Below are 27374 nucleotides of genomic sequence, written 5' to 3' on the forward strand. Positions count from 1 at the left end.
TTCTTAGGGGAGGTGTGTAAAACATTTTGAGTTCTTCGATGTTGTGCACCTCACGAGAGAGACTTTAAAATGTCGTGGAACTAGAGGCGTAACCATGATTGTGTTTTCTGAGATCAACAAGTCACCCATTCTCCTTAAGAAGGTACAATGCACATTGCTTGCATAGGTAGACTCGTACTCATAATCAAAATCTGAGCACTCCGTCTTCTTTCTTTTGATTAAAGGCTGGGAAGCTTTTTCAGTTCAACAGGGATGACGTCATCTTCTATATCACTCCACAAAGGAGGCACAGTTCTTCTTGGTTTGGGCACAAGAGCTTGTTTAGAAAGAGTCGGCATTGTCTTCTTTCTCCCTACCTGCTTTTTCTCAACTTTCTATTTTGATAACTTTACATCTTTTGAGTTTGATGCATTGGCTTTAAAAGAGTTTGATGTAATTTACTCCTTTGGAAAGAAAGATTTTGCATCTTCAAATATTTTTACCTCATGAACTACAAAAGGCTAAATATCACTCGAAACTATGAACTCCTCTCCATCTCTGAGATATTTCATGCACTAGTGCAGAGTTGATAGGGCAATACCATATTCATGCAACCATGGGCGACCCAGAAGCACCCTAAATGAAGTGTCTGCATCAATCAAATGAAATTTGACCTCTATGTAAAGTTCTTCAAACACGAGAGGGAGTATGAATGATCTCATAGTCTTTTGTCCCTTCTCATTAAAACCATGTACAGTCAGCTTATCTTGTCCAAGGTGTTGCATGTCAAGGGATAATGATCTAAGTGCTTTCAAGCTTAAGAGATTTATAAAAGACCCCGGATCGACCAAGATTCAGCTTATCATGTTGTCATCACTCGTTGTGGTAACATACAGAGGGCGATTATGATTTGTCGTTCCAAGTATTAGGTCTTCATCAACAAAAGTGATGATTAGTTCATTCCGAGCCTGCAGAACTTCAGTCATACAACATTCAGTGAAATAGGCTTCATATTTTGTCGAGACTTTCAAGAGTCTGAATCAAAGTTTCTCGAAGATCTTCAAACATTAAGAGATCTCATTTATGCTGAGTTGCGCTAGATTTTTTTTTAAGTGGGATAAGATGTTATAATCTACCCCCTTGTTTGAAAGAGGTCTCTTCTTCGAGTCTTTAGAAATGATTTCTTCATTGATAACTATTTTTCCCTTGTCCTTATTAGACTCCTTTTTTCAGTGGAGATGGCAGTACCTTTTCACTCCTAAACTATGCTTGAGCCACCTCATCTGATTCAGATTCACCTGATGAGGCGTATTCTTCAGAGTCAACCATTATAGTTTTAGAAGGTTCTATCGCAGGTTCAAAGTCACTACTCAATCTCACATGCTCCATCTGTGATGCTATGTCGGGTTCTAACTAATTTTCATTTGGAAAGTACAAATCCTCTTTTGAACTCAAAAGTCGCTTCCTCAGTGTGCCCTTCTTTTGTTTTATATTATCGTTAAAGTGGATAACGTTTTAATTCTAATTGCTCTTACTTAAAAGCGTGCAAATTCTTATTACAATCATTTAAATCATACCTAATCCTACATCACAATTAAATAAAGGGACCAAAATATAAGCATTCAAATAAAAAAATTTGAATAAAGCAGAGAATATCTTCATTCATGAGGCTATAAAATTAATAAAAGCATAACTTCCAAATCTGACAACTCCTGTTATAACATTTCCCAACCTAGAAAGTTCCTACAAAAACAATTAGCAATATAGTTCACATTTGTTGGATTAGCCTCTCACTCAATCTAATCCACCGAAATACAATCTTTTGAGCAATGGTGATTGAAAAATCTAAACATAAATAAACTCAAAAGACAACTCTCCTAAGCTATTAGGATAACTCTATATTAATTTTCAAATACTTAGGCATTCATGGATTTGCAGATTATTCCAGGATGGGCAAAGGACATGGCAATGTCATAGTAAGTACGCGGAGATTCAGGAGGATCATTGGCAAATCTACATCAAGGCTGATAAAATAATTCAACAAGGTTGTATAATTGTATCAGAAAATCAAGCTCTCAACCTAGTTGCACTCACAATATGAGCAGTATTCATCTTTTTCACACCCCAGACAAAGTTTCATATAGATACATTGACATGTTAAACAATTATAGCAATTAAAACAATGAGATAAGTAACAAAGAAATTTACTTTGATAGAATTAGAGTAGCAAACAAACATATTTTAAACAATGAAGCAAATAAGTTGATCAAATTTGATTACAGATGAAGTATTATGGAATAATTTTAAAGAAAGTGTATAGTGCAGCTAGAGATAAATTTGAATAGTGATGGCTTCTCAAAAAAATCCATATGATCAAAGTTGTCATATGGAATATGCGAACTTTTAGCATAAACCTACCAGACAAGTAAGGAACCGCATTGATAGACGAATTCTGTCACAGCTGCCCTCCTCTATGGCATCCTGAACATAAAGAGAAAATATCAACGAGCGTGTATGACCTGGAACTAATAAATCACAGCGATGTCACAATATTACTGAAAATTTGATGAGAAAAAACTATGCATAAATTCCAATAACAGTTGCATCACAACATAGAGCAAAATATTTGAAGGCAGATTTACATGCACAACACACGAATCCTACCTATTTACAAATCTGACAACCATATCACCTTTTTAAACTATCTAATTCATGTATTTACGCATACCATGATCAAACCATTGAAAATTTGACAAAGAATTATGGTTAGGATTTTGTTGTGAATTTCATTATTTTGATGAGAATTTGAAAAGTGGAGTTAGGAAGGTGCTACTTTTGGAAATAATCAAGAATTGAGTGTCATGTATGTAATTGCCCCAATATTTAAATACTCACACATTGTAAGATAAAAATAAGAAAAGAAGTCATAATCAAAATAGCACAAAACATAATCTGCTCAAGATGTAATAAATGATTAGACAAGAAAATAACTTACCTGAAATTTGGTGAGGGTATTAGCCACTATTTCTTTAGTAAAATCCTCGTTTTCAAGGTTTATTAGACCAGCCTGCAGATGATACAGCATAATATTGGTAAAAGGACTAGACAAACATTATCTCCAAATCATATGCAGACATCTGTGAAGCAGCAAAGAATTCTATACAATAATGGTGAAAATTTGATAGAAACGAGGAAACATCTTCACATCAACCAAGAAAAACAACCACATACCCTAGAGAAAAATATGGAAATAAAGAGTTCTTGCATTCACGAAAGAATAGTTCTGGATCTTGCCCAATGTTTGATATTAACCAAAACTATATATATATATCTCATGATAGTTCTGCATGGGCATAAAGTATACAATTTAGTACATCATAGAACAATCACCAGATCTCTCATTAGACACATCCCTGCGTGCCATATATCTAGATTTGATTCCTATTGTAATTTCTTATTTGCTTATTACATCTTTCTCGTGGTATTGTTAATTAGTTCCAAAGACTCATAGACTTAGGCTTTGTGCAATATTCCAAGGAAACCCATATGGCCAGCATATCATCAAAAGGAGCAAGCCAAGATCAAAATTCCAAGCAAATATCAAGAGTAAACAGCCTTAATGGGACTTTTTTTTGTGGAGACTGGAGAGCATTCAAATCAACCAACACCTCCCCAACTTCAAGGAAGCGTGCCAAGAGAGTTACAAAAGATGTCTGACCATCCAAAGAGCCATGGTCAAGCACATCCCATAGAATTATGAATTGGCCAACATACCTCACACATATTCCAAAACCGCCGCCTCCATTCTAGGGAACCTCCGGTTAACCACCATTCTTTTGTTTTAAACATTCAATGTAAAGAGAGGGAGGGAATGTATTTATGTATTTTGAAATGTAATTGGAAAGACTATTGCGAGGTCGAATGAATTTAGAAGTTACTTCAAGAGATTATTCTTTAATTTGGCTTGGTAGTGAATTTATCCATTTTGGTGAGATATGAAGCTTTGTGTTGTTTTAATTCTAGAGACGAAACCCATCTTCTTCAACCACCCAAAAACTTCAGCTCCCTTCACTCAACATCATCTCAAACAAGCAAACCCTCTTGCGAAAGATCCCAAACTCATCACAAGTTCTTGACCTCATCCCTTTATCCAAATACTAGGCTACGCCATCCATCCACAACTAGCCTTCACACCCCTTGACTCTCTCTACCAATCCCCAAAACTTCCTCCCACACATTACCCTCTTCCAGACCTCCAATTTCGGATATACACCACTCCTTCACCCATCCAAAGAAATTCCAAACCCTTTAGAAGCTCTTGGCCCTACCTCCTCTCTTCCACCCTAACTTCACAAAGGGCACCAACTCCTAACCACTAAAGCTAAGGTCAACCCCTAAAACCTTTGGGGTACCTCCCCTCTTTCTGTTTCCCATCTCCATAATTATACCACCCAATGTTTAAAATTGTGTATTCGGGTATTCGGGTATTGAGGCGTTTTTCATTCGTGAGGCGAGGCGTAAGCCTTAAGGCGATTTGAGGCGTAAGCCTCAAAATCAAAAGATTGCATAAACATAAAATGGTAAATTTATTATATACTAATGAGTGAATAATATAAAACATTAAAAAGCATAAGATATGAAGTGAAATCAAAATATCTCAATAATAAGAGAACATGAAATATAATTCAACTCAAAATTCTATCTTTCTGAAATCCCAATATTCTTTTCATTAACATATAATTCTGATTTCCAAAAATAAATAGCAATGACATATCACATAAGAACTCATAAGTCATCAGCACTGTCATCATTAAGGGCTTCTTCATTTGAATCATCATTATGGTGAATTACTCTCTCCCCTTCCTCCTCTCCTATAGAGTCCAATGTCGGGCATTTACTTCAAGATTTATGTGAGTTTTAATATATATAGCGTGAGGCGTAGGCCTCATGCCAGTGAGGCGAGGCGGGCCTCAACCAAGATGAGGCGTAAGCCTCATAAAAAAATTCGAGGCATAAGCATCGAGGTGTTTTTTACTGGAATTGCGCAAAGGCGGTCCTCAAGGCGAGCCTCATATTGCGCAATTTTAAACCATGATACCACCTCACCAAGACAACTCCTAAAATGCCACCCTTCATTCATTCTTTGCCACCATAAACCAAGGAAAGTAGCCCACACAAAGCATTCCACTGCCAAACCCCTTATCAACTCACTCCTCATATCAAAGATAACTCTTCTTTAAAAAGTTGAAGTTAACGCAATCTTCCATTGGTTCAAGAATGTTGTATGAATAATTCTTCAGAGGTTCAAATTAATGAGGCAAAAACAAATAGTCGAACGGTTGATTAAATTTTCAATTACTAACTAATTATTTCCTAAACAATGAATGTGAGAACCAGACCTATCCGGTTCAACTGAATCGGCCTATTCTTTCCGTGGACAACCAGCTCTGCGAGCAGCAGGTCTTCGGTTCGCTCACTCCTGTAAGAGCAAAATATATGAGAAGCTTTGTGTCAAGAGGAAACTGTGCCGAGAGGAAGAAGAAGGAGAAGAAAAGTAAGGTTGTGTTCTATTTTCCTCATTTTTTTACTGTAAATCCTTCCATCCTTTAAACTTAAGAAATGAGTGTATAGTTCAATTGAGTACAAAGGAAGAAATTTGGAGAGAAAGAGGAAGAAATTTCGGTCTTAGAAGTTCATTTTTTCCAACATCAAAAGAAGTGTAAGTAATTTCAATTTATGTTTCTGCTCAAAGTTAGTAAAGAAAATTTATAAGGTTATTTTGATGGAAGGCAAAATTATGTGAATTCGATAGGACGAAATTTAGACATGAGAAAATTTAATGGGTGAAAGTCCCATTTCAACAAAGAAGAATGAAAGATTTGAATTATTTAGGTAACTAAATTTATTTAATACTATTTTAAATTTTAATTATATTAGATTGTGATCATAAATATTGATTTGAGAAATAAGAAGCATAAAAATATATATGGACGAAAAGATCAAAATGGTCCCTCAACTCTTTGTGAGAGATCAAAATGGTCCCAAACTATTTGATCCCTCAACTACTTAAAAATGGGTTTTTCTGATCCTAACATTAAATTTTGGAATTAATGATGTTAAATCAAGGGATATTTTTATCATTTTTTAATTAAATTATTTATTAAATAGAATTTTCAAGTAATGGAATTTTAAAATAAAATTTTTTCTCTAATAAACAAAATTTGTTAATAATTCTAGTTTTACTTTTAAAATTTATTAACAATTCTAGTTTTAATTTAGGATCATTATAGACTAAAATTATTAATAAATTTTTATTAAAGAAATATTTAATAAATTTTAAATAAATAGTATTGTTTGAAAATATTATTTAATAAATAATTTAATTTAAAAATGATCAAAATACTCCATGACTTAACACCATTAATCTCAAAATTTAATGTTAAGATCAAAAAAGCAAATTTTTAAAGAGTTGACGGACCAAATTGGTCCCTCAAAAGACTTGGGACCAGCTTGGTCTCTCACGGAGTTGAGAGACCATTTTGTTCCTTTTCTCAATATATATTGATTGAGAAGATGTTTTACGTGTTTAAAGTTTCCCTTAGGGATATCAAATCAATTCAGTATTGTTAGGCAAGGTTTAAAATTGCATAAATAAGCCTCGAGGCGTTTTTCGTCCGTGAGGCGAGGCGTAAGCCTCGAGGCGGTGTGAGGCGTAAGCCTCACCGACGAAGAATTGCGTAAATGAGAATTTAATGTTTTTAGCAAGTAAAAAAAAGTAAGATTCTATCATACAACAAAAACATCTAAATGACAATTAAAATTAGGGGAAAGTAAGAAAATAAATGCAATAAAATCATGTCCCAAAGTACAAAACCACAACATATTAGTCTATCAAAACTCCCAAAGTACAATTAAGAAAGAACATATATAATCCAATCATGTCCCATCACTAAATGGGTCTTCAAGGGAATCTTCTCACCCCTTCCTCCTCTCCTATAGAGTCCAATGTCTTCCAATCAAAGCATGCACTCATGAACAAGTAGACTAACACTAACAAACTTACTAAAGATGATGAATAGAACAATATGCCGGACTGCCGGGTCCAAGGGGGCGCTGCCCTCTGGCGGGTTCGACCTGCCCGGTCAGGTCGCGGGGTCAAGGGCAGCGCCCCTGGCGGGGTTCGGGGGCAGCTCGGTACCCCCAAACAAATTTTATTGTAAGAGTAATTTTGAAGTTCTATTTGTTTTGAAGTTCGTAAGTTGTTTTTTGGGAAGATACCGAGTGGTACCGAGCATGTTCCTTAGCAGTACCGAGCATGTACCTAGCGGTACTGAGCAGTACCGAGCATTACCTAGTGGTACTGAGCAGTACCGAGCATGTACCAAGCAGTACCGAGCAAATACCTAGCTGTACCGAGCATATACGAGCGGTACCGGGCATGTACTAGCGTACGCGAGCAAATACCTAGCTATACCGAGCATATACTGAGCGGTACGAGCATATACTAAGCGATACTAAGCATATATTTGAGGCGTACGCCTCAGCCAGAATTGCGCAATTGCGCCCTGAGGTGCGCCTCAATTCAAGTGAGGCGTAGCCTCTGCCAGGAGAGAATTGCGTAAGCCTCGAGATGGTTTTTGATCAAATTGCGCAGAGGCCGCGCTCTTATTGTGCAATTTTAAACAAGGTTGTTAGGTAGATATTTAATTTTTACGAAGTTATTAGTGATAATTAATGAAATTAAAAGCTATTTGGAATAGTGGAAGATCTCATAGTTGAGCTGAGATAATTATTGAAAGTCTAATTTCAGAAAATTAAAGATATAAAATGATTTGAAGTGCTGAAGCAAATAAAGTGGATAATTATTGTTATTTACAACATTTTACTCTATTTGAATTTTTAAATACATTATTCTGTTTAATTATTCAACTATTATGTTTGAAAGTTATCATGTTCATAATGATGAAATCTAGGCATTAAAGTTATAAGGTAATATAAGGATATATAGGTATATGTAAATGATGCGTGTCAATTTAAAATAAATGAATAAATAAGAAAATTTACATACAATAGAAATTATTAAAAAAAAAAAAGAAAAGATGCATGCATGCAAATTACAGGAGTTCACCCACTTATGGTACTGAAAGAGGAAATAACATACCCTTGCACATTAAATAGAAATAAGAAGAATTATATTTTTATTGGTACATTTAGACGGTGCTCCAGTATGAATTAAAAAAAAAAGGAATGAATGTCAAATTGAAAAGAATAAATCAATTAATTGGAAAAGCTAACTTACATTGCATATAAAATATTATATATGTTAAATTGAAAAAGAAATGAATAAGAATATGCATGAGTATTTTATACATACTTTAATATTATAAATCAATAGTGATTATCCAATGAATTTAATATGTACACTCAAACTGTAATACTAATTTTTCATATAAGTCTTCTGATAAGTAGAAATAGCTGAAATAGATGAATACGTCTACAGAAGACGACGATCAAATGAAAGAAAGTAAAACATGATTTATGTATATGTTAAAATGTAAAAATTGTGTAAAATACTTTCACTTTTTATATGGAATGTAGATAAATTTTTTTTTTTAATTTGAAAGAAATATTTTAACCATCCGACTATTCGTTCCCGCCTTGTTAGTTCGAGTTTTCGAGCTAGGTTGTGATACTAAAAGAGCCACTAAAACATCAAAATTTTAAAATAAAATGCAATAAACATCTTTCTTTAAGAGTGTCGTTCTAACGATACACATTCTCTCCACTTTTACTCATTTACATTATTCAAATAATACTTATGAATGTTTTGCAAATATAAACTTAGTCACAACTTAATGAGTATATCATGCTTCTAAATTACAATAATACAAGGCTTTTGAAATAATATGCATGCTCATTTTAAAAAATAAAATAATTTTAATAAAATTCATTTTTAATATGACTATCAATGTTATGCATATTTATACGCATCACAAATATTATATCTTTATCATTTATATAAATAATACAACTATCATAAGAGACGACATTTAAAAATAGCATCAATGAAGGTACTTTTTTATTTCCTTTTCCATAACCTTTTCTATTTAAATGTGCGGGTACATTGCATCCTCAGCTAGTACCATAAAGAGGTGTGTTCCATCAATCAACATGAACATGCAAGAAATTATATCTAATTATTTCATTCATATATTATTTAAGAACTTTCAGTATTTATATTATAGAAAGTTCTTAAATGGTATGTCCATGAAATAAATAGATATAATTATTTGCATATAAATATTGATTGATAGAGCACACCCCTTTATGGTACCAGCTAGGTATGTAATGTACTGGCGCACTTAAATGGAAAGGATTAAGAAAAAAGAAATAAAAAATGAAGTACGAAAATTCATACTAATTTTAGATGGTATATCCTGTGACAGTTATATTATTTATAGAATAGATAAAGATATGATATATGTGACGAGTATAAATATGCATAACATTGATGGTCATATTCAAAATAAATTTTAAATAAAATTATTTTATGTTTTGAGGTGAGCATACAACATTATTCTAAAAGACTTGTATTATTGTAATTTAAAAGTATAATATAATCATTGAGTTGTGACTAACTTTATATTTGTAAATTATTCGCAGTTGTTATTCGAATAATTTAAATGAGTAAAAGAGAAGAGAACATGTATCGTGATTCGTAGGCCTCATACTCCAAGAGAAAGGTATTTATAATGTTTTACTTTAAAATTTTGAGGTTTTAGTGGTTCTTTCAGTGCATAGAAAATAGCTAGTTAGTAGTCAAAATTTTATTCAATCATCCGACCGTCCGTTCATGCCTCATTAATTCGAGTCCTTGAGCCAAGGTGAAGCTAGAATTGAAAGTTTTACATTGGAAGTAATGAGATAACCAAGACAAAAAAAAATACTGTCAACAATATTGTCATTAGGTGAAGCTAGATTTGAATCACTTCACCAAAGCGTTAGGCCAGCACTGTTTCTTGTTTGTCCAAAAGAACAGACGCAATGTTCAATGCATAAATTTTAAGTTGAACACAGAAAGATAAACAAAGAGTATTCGGTTAAAATAAACGGTGATATATAACCACATTGTTATTTATATGAGATCAGAAGGATGGACCAAACACTTCTGATATGATAAGCCAACGGATAAATTTCATATGCTAAAGTTTTATGAATATGTTAACTGTAAATAAGATTCAAAACAAGGCTTTACCGCTATTACTTAAAGATGCATTATTCATTTTACTGTTTTTGTGGTGAACATGCTAACAAGGAGAATGTATTTTAGCAACACCTATTGCTAATAAATATTGATTATAAGAAACTACTAATTTGCAAATAAATTTTAAGTAAGTATAACAAATGTTTTGTGACCATACCAGTACTCCATAAAAAGGAATCTTATGCGGCAGCTGCTCGGCACATTGGAGAAGAAGCTGTTCAACCAGAATAATGGTGTGAGCATAGGTGACTTCAACCTTTCAATAATTTAATCAATGAAATTAATGCTTGCTTTTTTTACAGCCTTTTTTTTTTTCCTATCAGGAGAAATCAACAAAAATTTCACTAAAAAGATGACTAATTTCAATTAGTATTAAGTTGACCTTCAATTTGCACAGAAAGTTTTTAAGACCGTCTTTTATCACAAAATACAAGTACATCTACGTTTAAAGGGTAGAACACATAGCATCTTCCTCACCATCACTTAACGGTTCATACAAATATCGGAGTGACCAAGATTGCTAAACAAGGATAAAAAAAAGATATTGACAACTAAACACTTTTGTAACACCAATTTCCTCGCATGAAATGCCAACTTGATGTAAAATATGGAATATTCGAGCAGGGAGCCTTCCACTAAGACCTTACTACAGAGTACTAGGTAAACAACCACCTTATATGCCATGCAATTTAAGCACATGCATCCTAGAAATGATTAATTATATCCTTAATAAAAAGAAACCTAGGTGAAATAAAACGTTGTAGTAGACGAAGAAACAGCTGTAGAAAAAAAAATTATCAGGAAAATATTGCAACGTTAAACCACCTTCAAAAATTATTCGCTAATCTAGTAAGTAAGATTTCAATTTTCCTCAAAAAGGAATAGGTCATTTTGTAGACTAATTATTAGTTGGGGTCGAAGAGTTTGTACACAAATTAATTCTGTACCCGAAAGCAAAAATAATTTTTTATTTGAGACTACTTGGGGGAAAACCCCAATTTCATTAGCTAAAATAGATCATTACATCAAAAAGGAATGTGAATGTACAACTCAATGCAGAGTAATACTGTAAACACATAAAGCTGTATACAAAAATCAAAATGCTACAAAAGATTTAGAAAAAGAGAACAAAGCAAAAACTTCCAAAATCTAACTCAAATTGAACAAAAGGCAGCCCGAATATTAAATTAATATGTACATATGGCATACAATTGCACTCCCATTTTACTGATCCAGTGGTAAGAAAAGAAACCAATAAAAAATATTTTTTGTTGAGATAAAAATATTGTAAAGATTTTTTCCCAACTTATCCCAAAATCTGCTTTAGAAAAGCTTCTTTTGAGATAGAATCATAGCATCATAGAAACTGTGGTTAAGAAAATAGCTTTTAAAAACCTCTGACAGCATATGCATGAGCAGAGCCCCAAAAAGCTTAAAATTACTTGGTTTATGTAGACTACATGTCTATTTGAATCACAAAAACAACAATTAATCAAGGTTATTTATTCTAAAAAACACAATCAATAAATTAGAGAACAATAAAGTTAACTTATTAACAAAGCTCAATTTAATGTCCAAACATATAATATTATAATAGAAAACATATTTGCAAAGGTTTCAATATCAAGCATTTACTAAAAACTTAAGAACATGCTACCAAAAACTATTGAGAAACTTCTGTGAGTGGGCGATCTCTGCACTATTCCGCTTCTACGAATTGGGTGTGGTTTTAGTGTGAGAAGTTTATAGGAGGTGACCATCAATCACCTCCTCACTCTTGTAATGGTGGTGGTGAGGATAAGGTGGTGGATGATGGTAATCGGCACTCTAGTGGACTACATGGAAAGGTAACCCAAGCGTGCCAAGCTTGGGAGGCTCGTTCTCAACAAAACAATGCAGGCGCAGCTGCTAAAAATAGAAACATAGGCGTGGTTTCTATGGTTGATCAACCTAATGGTCAGCAGGATCGCAGTAGTCACACTGAGGAGGACCAACGGGTACTGAACTTTGTCCCCGTCCAGCAATTTGCACATTCTGAGTACAGTTTGAGCATCGAGAAACCAATATGCAATGCAATGGAAATAGAAAAGCAGGAATTGGAGCTGGGAGCCAATCAAAGTTTGGTTATTTCATGTGCCAACGGTGACCCCTCAATGATGACCGCCAAAGGCTGGCTGAAGCAGCCCGTGAAAGAGCCCAGGTTCAAAAAATTTCCGCAAAACCTGCTTGTATGCAAGTCTGTGGTGAGGTTCACGTAAAGGACTGCATGGAAATGGGCTGTGAAATGGAAATAAATGCAGTTGGTAGTGATCTGAACAGGTGTGATAAACCACTAAATGAAGTAATTAATGATCCTCGTATTTCTGTGCAATGCCCGTCAACTGTTCAATTAAATGCCCGATGGCCACTTGAAAAGTGGAATTGTCAAACCCCCCCACGGCCGCAGCTCCCTTCACAACAAATGCTAACAGGAGTTATTCTAATGAGCCTAATGTTTGGAAGAAGCCCTAAGTATTCAGCATTGCCTCAGTGAATAAGTCAGGAGTAATGGAAAAAGATGGAATTTCTGTATCTCTGAATATGGACTCTATTCAACAGACTGGTGCAAAACTAGAGAAAGCACTTGTTGGCAAGTTTATTGGTAAAAGGCTACCTCACATAATATTGAACAATGAACTAAAGGACATGGGCACAGTTAGGAGAATTTCAACTCCTCACTATCTCACCTAATTATTTCATTTGCTTATTTTTGAAGTATAGAGGCCAAAGACACAGAGTTAATGGGAGGATCACAGTCAATTGGCAGACATATCATTGGTATGGATTGGTGGAGACACCGTTATTCTCACCTTAATCAATGCATGGGCTCTTCTCCACAATTTGGATTCGGTTCCCACAATTACCGCTGATCTATTGGGATAACATCCATATTGTTAGAATGCTTCAGTTATTGGATAACTACTATGGATTGATGCACAAACAGGCATGTGGAGAAGAAATACTTATGCTTGAGTGTGTGCGTGTTGATCTTGCTTCAAAAGCTTCCAACTGGTGTTTGGGTGCTGGGCTTGCCAGAAAAAAAATTTCCATAAAGTTGAATATGAGGGAATTCTCAACAATACTTCCAATGTAGCCACATTGGACATAAAACTAGCCAATGTTTGATTAATTCTCAATAACAATAATACTATAAGAAGCAGCCAACAGGCCTCCCAATTGAAAAATATCCTACTGTAGCGAAAAATAGCTCAGCATGCCTCTCCGGTAAAGGAAAGCAGCATGCCTCTCTGGTAAAGGAAAGCAGCATCCCTCTTGCAAGCAGCTCAAGGCCACCATCTGCTGGACCAAATTGCAGCTCCCAGAATGAACATGATGCTCTTACTAATCGGGTTATGGGTTCCTTTGTCAACCCGACGGCTCTTAAGGAGCTAGAACACAATGCACCACAACAAGCAACTTTTAAAAAGAAAGGCAAAATGAAAGCACAAGACTTACAGGATAACAATGCTGATGATAAGACTGAAGGATATGATCCTTGGTGTTTGGTCACAAGAAGAAGAAACGGGAAAACAAAGAACACAACACCAGAAGGTATTATTAAAGAGGAACTGACAACAACTTCTCTGCCTTACCTAGGGGATGTCAGTAGGCCAAATCTTCTTAAGCAGATTCAAGATACTGCCTCTAACCCCATATCAGACCCTCCTTTTGATTTCAACAACCCTACACCTGCTTATTTTCAGCTGGATGGCATTCTGAAGACACTGAAGGCAGCACAAAGAGATCTAATCCATTTAAAAAGCTCCTTTTTGATATGGAATTGTTACAAATCAAGTCAATATAACCACTTCTATGAAAAAGGAAAAAAGCCACATTTGAAGCAGCAAACTTCCTTCTTCATTTGGAATTGTAGGGGGGCTGGAAAAATGAGGCAATCAAGTACCTAAAACAATTGGTTGGCGACCATAATGTGGGTCTTCTGGAAACCAAAGTAGAGGACATTTCCAGGTAAGTTGTGGAAAAGTTGGTTGGAGGCAATTGAGATTTTTTTTACTAAGCTACCATGGGAAAAGATGGAGGCATTATGGCTCTCTGGAGGCAGGAACTCATTTCCTTTACTGTTATTGAGCAAAGCACGCAATATCTTATTGGTAAGGTTCGTTACCCAAACAACAAGACATGGATGGTTACCATAGTTTATGCTAATAACGATTATCTCATATGGAGATCTCCGCGGAAGTTGTTGGCTAGTAAGTTGGATATGACCTTTCCAACTATTGTTGCTGGAGATTTGAACTGCTTTATTTTCCCAAGCTGATTGGAGGGGCAATGAGGGATTCACGTTTTCCCAAAAGGTGCAAGATTTCAAAAAGTTCATGCACCGTTGTGACCTAGTCAAGTGGCCCAACGTACACATGGAGCAAAAATTAGCAATTGAACTACAAAATTTGAGTCCGCCTTGATAGATTTCTCATCCATACTATAGCATCAAATCTTCTACCATACTTCAAAACAAGACATCTTATGAGATTGAACTCCGACCATTGTCTCATTCTCTTGACCAATGACAATGCTCACATTGCGCCCCTCCTTCCCACAAGATGGCTTCCAGTTGAAGAGATATGGCTCTCATATGCAATGCCTTAGAAAGTTGCCTACACAAAGTGGTCTAAAACTAATCAAGGCTCTCATGCAGAAATCCTCCAAAGAAAGTGCTCTTGAACACTCAAAGCCTTATTCCATTGGAGCATATAAAAAGTTAAAGATCTTAGCATCATTAAGTCCTCTCTTGAAGATGAAATTATGAACCTAAGATGGAGGAATGCTCTCTGAATGGATTATCCCCCGATCAAGAAATCACTCTCCGCATTACAATGAAGGAACTAAATTCCATTTTAGCTAGAAATAACTTGTGGTGGAAGTAGGGTGCCAAAATCAGATGGCTGAAAGGAGTAGCAATCCATCTCTTGGACTTGATGGGATAAGGGCATCTTTTTCAAAAACTTTTGGAGTGTGGTTAATAAGAATTGTGCTGCTATTTGTGAGTTCTTCATATCTGACCATATGTCACAAAGTTGGAAAAAAACTTTGGTTGTTCTCCTTCCTAAGTCTACCTCGGCTGATTCCCCTTCCAAGTTTAGACTAATTACCTTTATCGAACAATCTATAAAACTGTAGCGAAGGTTCTAGGCCTTCTAATTTTTTAAGAGCAAGGAGCTTTTGTGCCACAAAGGAGCATTCTCCCATCATTGTCTACTTGCTCAAGAAATCATCAATAAGTTTCAACAGTCCACCTTCTCAAGAGAGCTTACGGCAATCAAAATAGACATGGCGCAAGCACACTATAGAATGAGCTGGGCCACTCTAACAAAGTTCTTGAATAATTTGGCTTTCCCAACCAATTCATTCAATGGACAAAGCAATGCATACAACAGCCAGCATTCACCTTACTCATCAATGGAAGGAAGTCTGCCCGGACTAGTGCTCAATGTGGCCCTTTGTCCCCTTGCCTCTTCATCCTATGCTCAAAACTCCGTTCCATGGCTTGTCACCAAAGAGGTCAGCATATGGGGATTGCAATTATCAATGGTGGAATAATAATCTCTCACCTTTTCTATGAAAACGACATTCGTGTATCGACAATAGCCTCTTCTATGGCTGCCAAAGAAATCAACTTCATACTCAAAAATGATTGTAGTTGGTTTGGCCAATCCATCAGCACAAACAAGTCAGCAATTCTCTTTAGCAAAGCAACTCCCAATTGGAGAAAGTAGTAGAATTACCAAAACGTTTTGATGTGAAACCAAATGCGAAAACAAGAATTGTACTTTAGATATTAATAAAAGGTTATTAACTTCGCATGTTAACTCTAAAGTCTAGCTTACTCAAGTAGAGTTCAAGAAAAGTCATGACAGAGTAAGCCATGGTAATTGATTACACTTGAGGATTACAAGAGCTTTGCAAAATAATAACCAAAGAAATCTAAATAATGCAAATAGCCATGATAAACAAAAGCCTCACGTTTAAAATATAGATCTTTCACCTTGAGATCCTTTAATCAACTCTTGAACGCGGCGGTTAACGGAAGAGGATCATAAGCAAACTTAGTGATACCACTATCACACAAGTGATGCCGATAGGATTATTCGTCGGGGAAGAAGCGGGAGTTGGAGGAGCGGGTGGATGGCCGGGGAAAATTTCTAGGGATTCGAGTGGCCACGAATTCACTCACCTCAATTATCCTCAATCCAAATCCCCACAAAGATAGCTTGGAAAGAAAACCTAGAACTCACAAAGAGATCTATCTTCTCCAAGGAACTCACTAAGAGATCTAGGAAAAATGAACTCACAAAGAGAACACATGAGCAAATTTTCATTCATCAAAAAAACTAAACTATTACAATGCATGAGGCCTCATATAAGTAGGCCAAAATGAAATAAAAGGAAATGATACAAATGCCCTTCCGGGCTACATAAACAACTCAATGCCCACAGGGGAAAAACTGGGAAACAAGAAATACAAGCATAAAATAAAATGCAAATAAATCAGAAGTAGAGGCTCTGGATCGTAGCCGTCGATCTGCGTCTCCGGCGATCGTACACGTGTCGAAATCTAATGTCCTCATCACGTTTGGGTTTCAAAAAGTTCAAGAATTTGACTATCTAGGAATTAAATTGGAGAAAACATAGCATAAACGATCATTGTGAAATGCTACACTATGCCAACAAGATACTTAAGGAATGGGGGGACCGCCATCTCTCTCTGGTCAGAAGATCAACTCTCCACAATTCATCTTAGCTTGCTCTTCCTATGTATATCCTAACTCATACTTTGGTTTCTCGAGGAGTTCTCAATAGACAAGAGAAATTGTGTCAAATTTTTTTCTAGTGTAAAAGCTCAACTCAAGTTGGCATTCACTACATCGCATAGAACGATTTATGCACATCTCAAATAAATGGAGGGTTAGGGTTTCATGCCTAGCAAATTAGGAAGGCCCATTTCATGCCAGCATAAGTTGGCAATTCCTCAGCAACCAACAATTAGTCTTTACCCAGCACCTGCTTGCATGAAAAATATGAAGAAAGCATATGGGCATCCACACAGGCAAATTGATTAAAAATCCTGGAAAGTTAGTGTGGACAGAGCAAATGCATCAAAGATATAATCCATTGGAAGATTGCCAATGGCGCAAGCGTACATGCTTTGGCTCAATCTAAATCCTTGATGTGTCGTTAGCCAGGTGACCAACATTCCCGAATATTGAGCAGGTCGAGAATAAGCTTGTGTCAGATTTTATTTCAGCTAGAGGTAGAAGAGAACAGGATGCTGCCGAACTACATAATTGCTTTGCAGACTGCTTAGTTCAACGGATTCTGAAAATTCCAATCCACAATAACTATCCTGAGGACCAACCTAAGCTATTGCATCTACCCATTTCTAAAACTATAACTGTTTGGGCATATGCGGCTCGATTTTCCATAATTCAGGAGCATTTTAAACTTAAATTGCACCCTCTTGAGAGATTATTTTGGTGGAGATTGTTACAAAATGCTCTTACCTCAGTGGCTCAACATAACAAGAGTATGTGATTCTGCCAGCTATCCTTGCAAATGCAATTAGTAATTGGAGCTACTTGCTATTATGAAAATATTCAATAATTGGGGCTTCCCTCTGCCACAATTCAGTGCCTTAAATAAAGTCTTCTCAGCCTTTAACAAGCTCCAGGGCTCAAATATTGCTTGGGAAAGATTTTATTGTTGCATGATTCATCAAAATTGAAGAGCACGCAATACACAAAAGCATGGAAGGCTTATGGAAACCCTCTTATCATTTCAGCCAATATACTAGAATCCTTAACTTTTTCTGCTTCTATCTATTTCAAGAGCATTGGGCAACCATCAGCCACCAAGGCTGAACACCTCTCAACTGTGGTGCCCTCCCCCTCCTGGATGTACAAAAGAAAATGTGGATGCTGCACTTTTTCCACCTTGCAAAGTAGGACTTGAGTCATCCTAAGAAATGAAAATGGGACCCTCATTATTGTGGCAGGCCGGACCTAGAAACATTGGGGCAGCACAGCAGTTGAGCTTCAGGCAATACTTTTCATCTAGTCGATTTTGGAGACTTGGATGTATGAGCTTAAAGGGCTCATCCTTGAAGGAGACAACAAAAATGTCATTGACATCCTTCACCAAAGCATGATAGATTCAAATTCAAAGACTAGACCCCATTACGCCCCTGACATCAGCTTTTTGGAAACTCTACAACCAAGTAATATTTCAACATGTGCCAACGGAAACCAATAAAGCAGTCGATGTTTGTAGTCATTTAGCGTTACAATGTAATTTTATATGGAAAAGTGCCTAAAGTAAAAACCTTCCTGATTTTTTTTATTTTGCTGAAGGAAGAATCTGATAGAATTGTACATCAATAGTTGTTCACTTTTGCTTCTTTGTTATAGTAATGCTAAATGCAAAGTAAAAAAAAAAAGAACAAGGTACCACTGTAATGTGACCATGGAGAAATAAAAAGTACAAACATTACACAACTTTAAAAGGCCAATGGTATCAATCCACACATTAGATCAATGACATTCAACATGACTTCATCCATGGAGGACATGAGCAAGTATTAGCCTATGCACAGTAGGTCTCACCTTGATAACACTTAATAATTTTATTTCCTTTAAAACGATCAACTTACATTTATTAAGAGGTTTGATGGAGAAATATAGAGAAAATAAGGAGGATCTACCTATGATATTTATTGATTTAGAAAAAGCATATGATAAAGTTCCAAGAGAAGTGCTATGGAGAGTTCTTGAAAAGAAAGGAGTCAATAATGCTTATATTCAAATCATTAAAGATATGTATGCAGGAGCTATTACTTGTGTTCAAACACAAGGTGGATTGACCAAGTATTTCCCTATTTCGGTTGGGTTACATCAAGGATCAGCCTTAAGCCCATATCTTTTTGCTTTAGTCATGGATGTTCTCACTAGACATTTGCAAGAGGATGTACCTTGGTGTATGCTTTTTGCTGATGATATTCTTCTTGTTGATAAGACTAGAGAGGGAGTTGAAGGTAAACTTGAATTATGGAGGTCAACCTTAGAGTCTAAAGGTTTTCGCTTGAGTAGATCTAAAACGGAATATATGGAGTGTAATTTTAGTAGTAATAGACCTAGTGAGGGGATTGTGACTTTGGGCGATCAAGTCATTAATAAGAGTACACGTTTTAGATATCTTGGATCTATTGTTCAGAGTGAAGGTGAAATAGATGGGGATATTATCAGCAGAATTCAAGTTGGATGGTTGAAGTGGAGGAATGCATCGGGCTTGTTATGTGATAGAAATGTACCCCTCAAACTTAAGGGAAAATTCTATAAGATGGTAGTGAGGCCTGCAATGCTTTATGGTGCCGAATGTTGGCCTTCGTAGAGGGATAAAGGCTTGATGTTGTTGTTGTTGTTATTGTTGTAAAACGATCAACTTACATAATTAAATATATCAAATGACCACTCTGCCTAAATTTAGTGTTCCAAGTTAAAGTGCTTGTAATTTTCTCTAATTGACCACTTCCCATTTCTCTTAATTGAGAGATCTTGTTAGGGCTATTAATTTCTAAAACTTGATATTAGCTTAATAATCGCTCAAATTTGAATTTACTTGAAACCGGAGTCTATTTAATCCAACTTGAAGATGACTCGCTCAAACTCAGTGTGTGAGTGTGCGCCTGCACGAGTAAGAAAGCAAAAATATATATTTATGTCCACATAAAACACAAATGCATGATACATATATGAATATACATATATTTCATAGTTAATAACATGACTGAATATATATATTCTTGATTGGTAATAAAATATATATTTTTAAAAATTTATCAACTAAAATCAGCTTAAAAATAAATCAAAATTCAATCAATTTCAACATACAAGATCTTGGCTCGAGCAGAAATCAGAATCTTCGAGGTAGAGCTTGGGTCAGGTTGTTCAAATTTGACCAACTATCACGCCTAGGTCTTGTTATAGGTAAATAAATTAACACAGCCTGATAATATAAGCATGGAGTGAAGAATATTAAATGCATTATAAATATTTTCACAGCATACTCATCAACATTAAACTTATCCTAACTATTTGGAGTTGATTTTATGCATCCTTATTAGTGAATCAGTCTTGTTAAGCGTTGCATGAGGTGAATAAGTATTTTAGTACAACTTATACTTCATTAAATCTCTGTGGTTTAAGGAAGCATAGTAGAACTTGTTGAGGTAGCAAGGATTTATATTTGTAAGCAAATTAATTTTATAATTACAGAGAAATAACAAAGCTTACCAAGTAACAGGCATAAATAAACTTCCTTCAACTCACAAAAGGAGAAAAAATTTATCAAGCATAGTGGTATATATTTGAAGGGAAAAGAAAATTAGTTCTTTCCTGGACAACCTTGGACCAAAATGAGTGGAGTTTAGATAAAAAAAAAAAAGTATTTCAAAAATAAATTTGCATTAAACAACCAAGTGTATCTGATGAGTAAAAAGAATGACAAACTTAAATATTAAGATAAAAATGAAAATAATTGACTTAAATTCTTGTAAATACAAATCAAAAATAGCCATTATTGATCGCAAAAATAAAATAACTGTAATAGTCATTGTTTGCTAGCCTAAAGGGTTATTGGGTACAAGGGTTCATTGTTCCAACATAAATAAGTCAAACAAGAAAAGACATGCAGAAATCAAAAAAGCCTACTTACGCATCACATATAATAAATGATGATAAGGCAACTATACCTCTATGATGTCATCTCTAGAATGCTCCAACTCTCGCAAAAGCACGCTGTAACATGTATCCTGAAATAACGGTCAAAACTTACACATTGAACAGTTTCTTTCCTCCAAAAATGAAGGATTGCATAGCGTTCAAACAAAAAAGAAAGAAAAAATAAAAATTAAAAACTAAAAATTGACAAACTAATCTTACATTTAAACTAAACGAAATATAAAAAGGTAACGAAATATAAAAATGTAAAAAGAAACTGTAAACTAAAGCTTTGAACATACAAAAGAAGCAAAAATCAACTTGAATTGGCAAATTAAAACAAATTCTATGTTATGGACCCGCAACAAATCAAGAAACTTTCCCTGCAGTTAAAAGAACCAGCAAGGCCAGCATTTGGGCAGTAGCTCCGTTCAATAAGAAGTTACTATGAAGCTCAAGGCTAGGTTTTTAAGAGGATAGCGAGTGTTCGAGTACAGGGGGAAGAAGGGGACATGGAAATACTCACGATGTGCTCCCTGTAGTCGACGGAGCCGCCGTACTCTGTGCATTTATCACCGATGCGGAGAAGCAGCGTCCTCCAGCTGTTCATCGGCTCGGGCATAGAAATTTCGAATGAGCGAGCAATCGAGGGCGGGATGGCGAGTAGGAGGCAAAGAGAATGATCGACGAAAGAAAGCAGCGATTTAAGACAGGTTGTACCCGTCGATCGGGAATGGCTCTTTATTTTTTAACCAGGGTTATTATAGTGGATGCGCCTTCTCTCGGATATGGCATAAGATTTTTGGTTATTAATATCGATAGATTAATAGTATAAAAGTCGTATTTAATCAAATTTGTTAGTTTAATTTATTCCTATCGGGAGTGTAAAACATGTATCATAAAGCACGATTTGTGACCTAAATTTTTGGATTTCAATCTCTCAAAAATTGAACCAACTTCTAAATTTTATGTAAGAACTAATTAGATTCCAAAATTGATAAAAAAATAAAGTCAAGATGATAGTCTCTTATTGATTATTTCAACTTATATTAAAATTACCCACACTTTGTATGCATCTAAGCCCGAACAAACCAACCTAGGTTAGATCAAGAGTTGAATCGAGACCTTCATATGATTAGCCTAGTCTTGATCCAATGAAAGTTAAGCCACAATCTCATGTTATCGCCACCAGGGGTAGCTAATGTGCTATCGACAGTTCTTGTCGTGATCATTTCATTTCAATCCTCATTATATCGAGAAATGTTGAATTTTGCAGAGTGAAGATTGAAACTTTTTATGGAGACCCTACGGCCTCTACAAGTGATTGATTCTCAAGCCATTATTTTATGTTAGATTGTTCTAAATGTGACAACTACTTCAGAATAATAATGACGACTTCATCATCTCTAACATCAACATCTTCTTAAAATTAGTATGGCTTCTATAATTTATAATTTATTTATTTATTACATTGGATAGCTCTTATTGAGATTATCAATTCAATATCAATATTTATTTTTTTTAATTCAATATCAATATAATTTCTCATCAATGTCATTCTTTTAGTGGATTTGATATGTCACCAAAAATTCATCAATCACGAATTTTGAATCATGTTTGAGTAAGAAATTTTTTAAATTAAGTCAACACCATCAGAACTTTGATTATAACAAATTTATTGTTGAAATATTTATTTTGATGAGAATAGACTATCATTATAAATATATCATGACTACAAAAGGAACTAGTAAGAATAGAAAGAAAATATAAGCTTGCAGCCCATATCAACCTCACTCCCCAAGTTTCTTATCATAACCTGAAAATATGTAAAAAACACATAATGAGTATATAAACCCAACAAAGCACCAATATCTACAACTAAAATTAATGCACTAAATAGAAATAATATGCAAGAAATTATATTCATATAAATAGTAACTCATAGTACAAATTCTTGTCATTTCTATATCAAATGAACCGATCATTTCATGTGTGTCATATATCATGTTTGCATCAGCATAATATTTGTTTTTCTACATATTAAACATTAGTCATGTTTTTGTTATCATTTAATCAATCGACTAGTCATCAGTCTTATCTATCATCTATCTTATTTATCATCTGACTTATCTATCATCTAGCTAATCTATCATATATCATTTTTCTTATCTTTCATATGGATGTCTTATCTATCATTTATCTCATATATCATCTGTCTTATCTAACATCTATCTTATCTATTATTTATCTTATTTATCATCCATTTATAACATCTATCATTTATTTATCTCATCTATCATTTGTCTTATTCATCATCTATTTTATCTATCATATATCTTATATGTCATCTATCTTATCTGCCATTTATTTGATCTACCATTTGCTTAATCTATTATTGGTCTAATATATCATATATCTTATCTATCATTTATCATCAATCTCTACTCATCAATATTCAATCTCATCTAATATCAATCATATTAGTCATCAATCATTAGTCTCTCATTATTAATATATTAGACATCAATCATATTAATCATATTAGTATCAATCTCATCTATCTTATCTAGTACATCAATTCATTTATTTATTTTTTGCTCTAACACACATTTCACATCATATATAATTATTATAACATATATGTTTATCCAATGGGCTCATTAATATGCATATATTATGATATATGTTATTCCATATGAATTATAATTATATCCAAATTTTATATCTCATATCCAAATTCAGTACATCAGTTATTGACTATTTTACACCCAAACTTACTTTACTCACTTCAATCAAAATATCATGTGTAAAACTAATTGGTGAAATTTTAATATAAGCCAATCAAGATATCCAGGATAATGGTATTTACCCCATACTATGATATTGTTTTTTTATCAATTTTAAGGAAAGAAAATATTCAAAACATAAAATCATTAAAAATAGATGTAGCATAGATGTCACTTACAATAATTAAAACAATTTTTATAATTGAAGCAACTGGAAAAAAAAAACCTCCAAAGACCTTCTCTCCCTCTCTTTCTTTCTTCTCTCCTCTCTCTCTCCCTTTCTTGCCAAGTAAGGAAGATGGAATGGGGAAGGATGGCATGGTTGGAGGATATGTATATTAAATATAGATATAAACATTATTTTGTGTGCGACACCATAGAATACAACATTGCTTACAAAACCCTGAGTTATTATAGAATAGATAACAGAGCACTACTATATTGCACTTTAAATTTTCATAATTTCAAATAAATTTAGTTTCTGAAATTTTAGGTTATTGCATTCTACCCATCTTAAGAAAATTATTTCAATTTCAAAATAGTAACAAATAAAATGTAACTAATCATTGATCACATTAATCATAACAATGTAATCATGTATTCATTCTCTAACAATATGTGTAGGATGATTTAATCAATCATGTATCATATGATGAATTTCAATCAAAAATAAAAAATAATTATAATAATATTCAAAATAAAAAACTATAACAATGGAACTATCATACACTTCTGTAATTTCTTATCGAGGTTAATCAAATACCCTTGATTGTATAGGTTCAAACGAACTACCACTCCTAGTTCCTTCATCAGTCTAAACAAATCCTTGTCCATATCCAGGTAGTAAAAAATGCATCATCTTGTACCTTTGGCTACCACACTTGAAGCACTTCCTTGTAATTCTATAACACTATCATGCATGTCTTCTTCCACACCAAACACATTGTAGATTTCTTTGAGTAGGTACTTTCATAATCTTATATGTCTTCTTCTTACTACCTTAACATTTTTTCTTGAATTATGGATGTTTCTATTTAGAAATTATTTGTTCAAATTGCTTAGTCAATCTATCACTAACATGTTGTACTATCATATCAACAAACTTTAATATATCATATAGTATAATTGAAGCTAATAATTACCTTGTTTAGTCCAAACTTTTTTCCCCTTTGTCTCCATTTATTCCATCAATATAATTATTTTTCCTGATCTATTAAACATATCTTTAAAGTATAATATATATTCAATTATATATGCAACATATTTTCATGTATGCAAGACACTACCCTATTTTACTGCTCATAATTAATCTTAAGGCTCTGACTATAATTCTATTCTTCTAATAATCATTGCTCTGATACCAACTATAAAACACCAAGACCTAAAATTGAAACACTTATATCTTTTTATCTTTTAAATCATCAACTAGTGCTTACTAATTTCATCCACATATAATAAAAATGGATTTCTCTTTCAATACCATATACAAACACATCATTTGATATTTCACTCATCGTTCACACACGCTCACCCTCACTACTAGCCTTGCCTATTAGTAAGCATAAGGGATAAATTTGGCCTGACCCCTTCAATAATTCAACCAAGCTATCTATAATAAAAATGTATAATTGAATCTAAGACCAAGTCACTTAGAGCAGTAGTGACGTGACACTTCTAAAATGAGCTAATACTACAACATTCATGAAGTACTCCACTTTGGCTCTCTACTAAATTGACTTGTAATTTCCTAAGAGTAACTAAATTAATTGCTTTATTGTTGCTCTCTGGTGATTCAACATTTCATAACAACTTCAAATTAATCTAAATAATTCATTCTAACTAGCCTTTTATAAATTAATCCTATGATAAGTAATCATGTGATTATGAGCTTTTTGGGAGTCTTTTTTATTAGGAAATACTAGTTTTAATGAAATTATTAGTTGTATAAAAGTTGCTTGATTCTGTTATTTTCCACTTTATGTATTGTTAATCATCTAAGTTATTATTCTTATTTTTAAAATTCCAACATATACAATCAAAATAAATATAAGATATGATAATTAATATTCAAAAGTGCAATATAAATAGTTGAAGGCAAATAATAAAATTAAGGTAGCAAGATATAATGAAACGTAATTTCATTTAGCCCCCCAAACTTATAATTAAGCATGATAAAATTCCAACATAAAGAAAAATTAAAGAAAATATAACAATACAAACAAATAAATAAAAATATAAGCTATCCCTTTATCTACTCCTTTTCTTCTTTTTCTCTTGTCCACTTCTACTATTGTTGTTGTTGTATCAAGCCTCTTATAAGTTCAAGGAAATAATTACTATTGAAAGTTCAAGGAGGTTGTAAGATCCCGTTGAACAATCCCAAGGCGCACGAAGAGGGGGGGTTGAATTGGTACTTTAAAAAATACCCAAAAAAAAATTTTATGTAATATAATAACTTTTTAAAAAAAATCTAGATGAGTAACAAACACAAGCAGAACTAATTTAAAACTTGATTTTCTATTTTAAAGCTTTGAAGCACATATAAATCAAGAGGAATATGTAATTTTTTGCTAACAAAAATTAAATCTTATTGCAGTTGGCAATGGAAAATTAAACTTGTGCAAGAAATTTAAAGTGCAAAAAATAAAAGAGGTTAAAGGAAAAATTAGAAAGAGCATACTACTAGAATTTTATAGTAGTTTAGTCAACCTTGACCTACATCCACTCTCGGAGTCCTCCTCTCTAGGTATTGCATTGACACTATAGTGACTCTCCTCTTGCCCCTATAGCAAGGCATAGAAGCCATTACAAATCACTTCCATCAAATCTGAAGCGATAGAGAACCGAAAGTTATGTTACCCTTATGGTGACGACATCAAACCTTCAATCTTTTTTCACCCTCTTGGTGAAGGTAGATAACTCATGAAATCTTTCTCACCCTCCTGGTGATGGTAGAGAATCTTCAATCTTTTTTTCACCCTCCTAGTGAAGGCAGAGAACCCTAGACCTTGACTTTGAAGTTTATCTCCTAATAGTAACTCCAAGAACTCACCATGACCACTAGAGGAAGCAAGGTGCAAGCTTTCTTAGAGTAATAGTGTGAACAACTCTCACAACTCTTCTCCCTCATGCACAACCTCCCTTTCTCCCCCTCTAAGCCCAAAAATCTCTCAAGAATTCTTCCTTAGAGTTCCTTCATCAGCCAAAAGTTTTATAAGAGACTTCATTGAGTTGCTTAAGTACACGACTTCAAAAAACCCTAAATTTTTAATTAGGTCATCGTTATTTGTATAATATGATCTGGTTTCATATGATATTATTAGTTTAAAATAGGGGTTCATCCCATAGGATGGAATAGTTGTTCAAATAAATTATTTAAATTCTATGGACTTATCATATAGTACGATCGTAAGTTTATTTAATATGATCAGTTCAATTTCCTTCTATTTGTGTAGGATGATTAGAAATTATCTCTGTCAATTGTTAGGTATAATTAACATCATATAGTATATTTAGTTCAAATATCAAAGGTTTGTGCAGTACGATCAACATCATATTATACGATTAGTCCAAAAA

At 34.1% G+C, this 27374-nt stretch overlaps 1 protein-coding gene across 2 annotated transcripts in view; it reads right to left on the minus strand.

Moving 5' to 3' along the window:
• Positions 1-21784, minus strand: part of LOC110101142 (nuclear cap-binding protein subunit 1-like) — a 34675-nt gene extending 12891 nt beyond the window's left edge. Inside the window, exons 1-5 of one of the 2 annotated variants that reach the window (XM_028693481.1) lie at positions 21539-21784; positions 21045-21104; positions 10401-10457; positions 2975-3046; positions 2398-2460 (exon numbers count right to left, since the gene is read on the minus strand). In XM_028693481.1, coding sequence (XP_028549314.1) covers positions 2398-2460; positions 2975-3046; positions 10401-10457; positions 21045-21104; positions 21539-21634 — 348 coding nt within the window. In that variant the 5' untranslated portion in view covers positions 21635-21784. The remainder of the gene's footprint in view (positions 1-2397; positions 2461-2974; positions 3047-10400; positions 10458-21044; positions 21105-21538) is intronic. The other variant, XM_020828932.2, reaches the window with a different exon arrangement.
• Between the last annotated feature and the right edge of the window lie 5590 nt (positions 21785-27374).

The sequence above is a fragment of the Dendrobium catenatum genome, unplaced genomic scaffold, assembly GCF_001605985.2.
Source record: "Dendrobium catenatum unplaced genomic scaffold, ASM160598v2 fragScaff_scaffold_299, whole genome shotgun sequence".
In the NCBI taxonomy this organism is placed as follows: Eukaryota; Viridiplantae; Streptophyta; class Magnoliopsida; order Asparagales; family Orchidaceae; genus Dendrobium; species Dendrobium catenatum.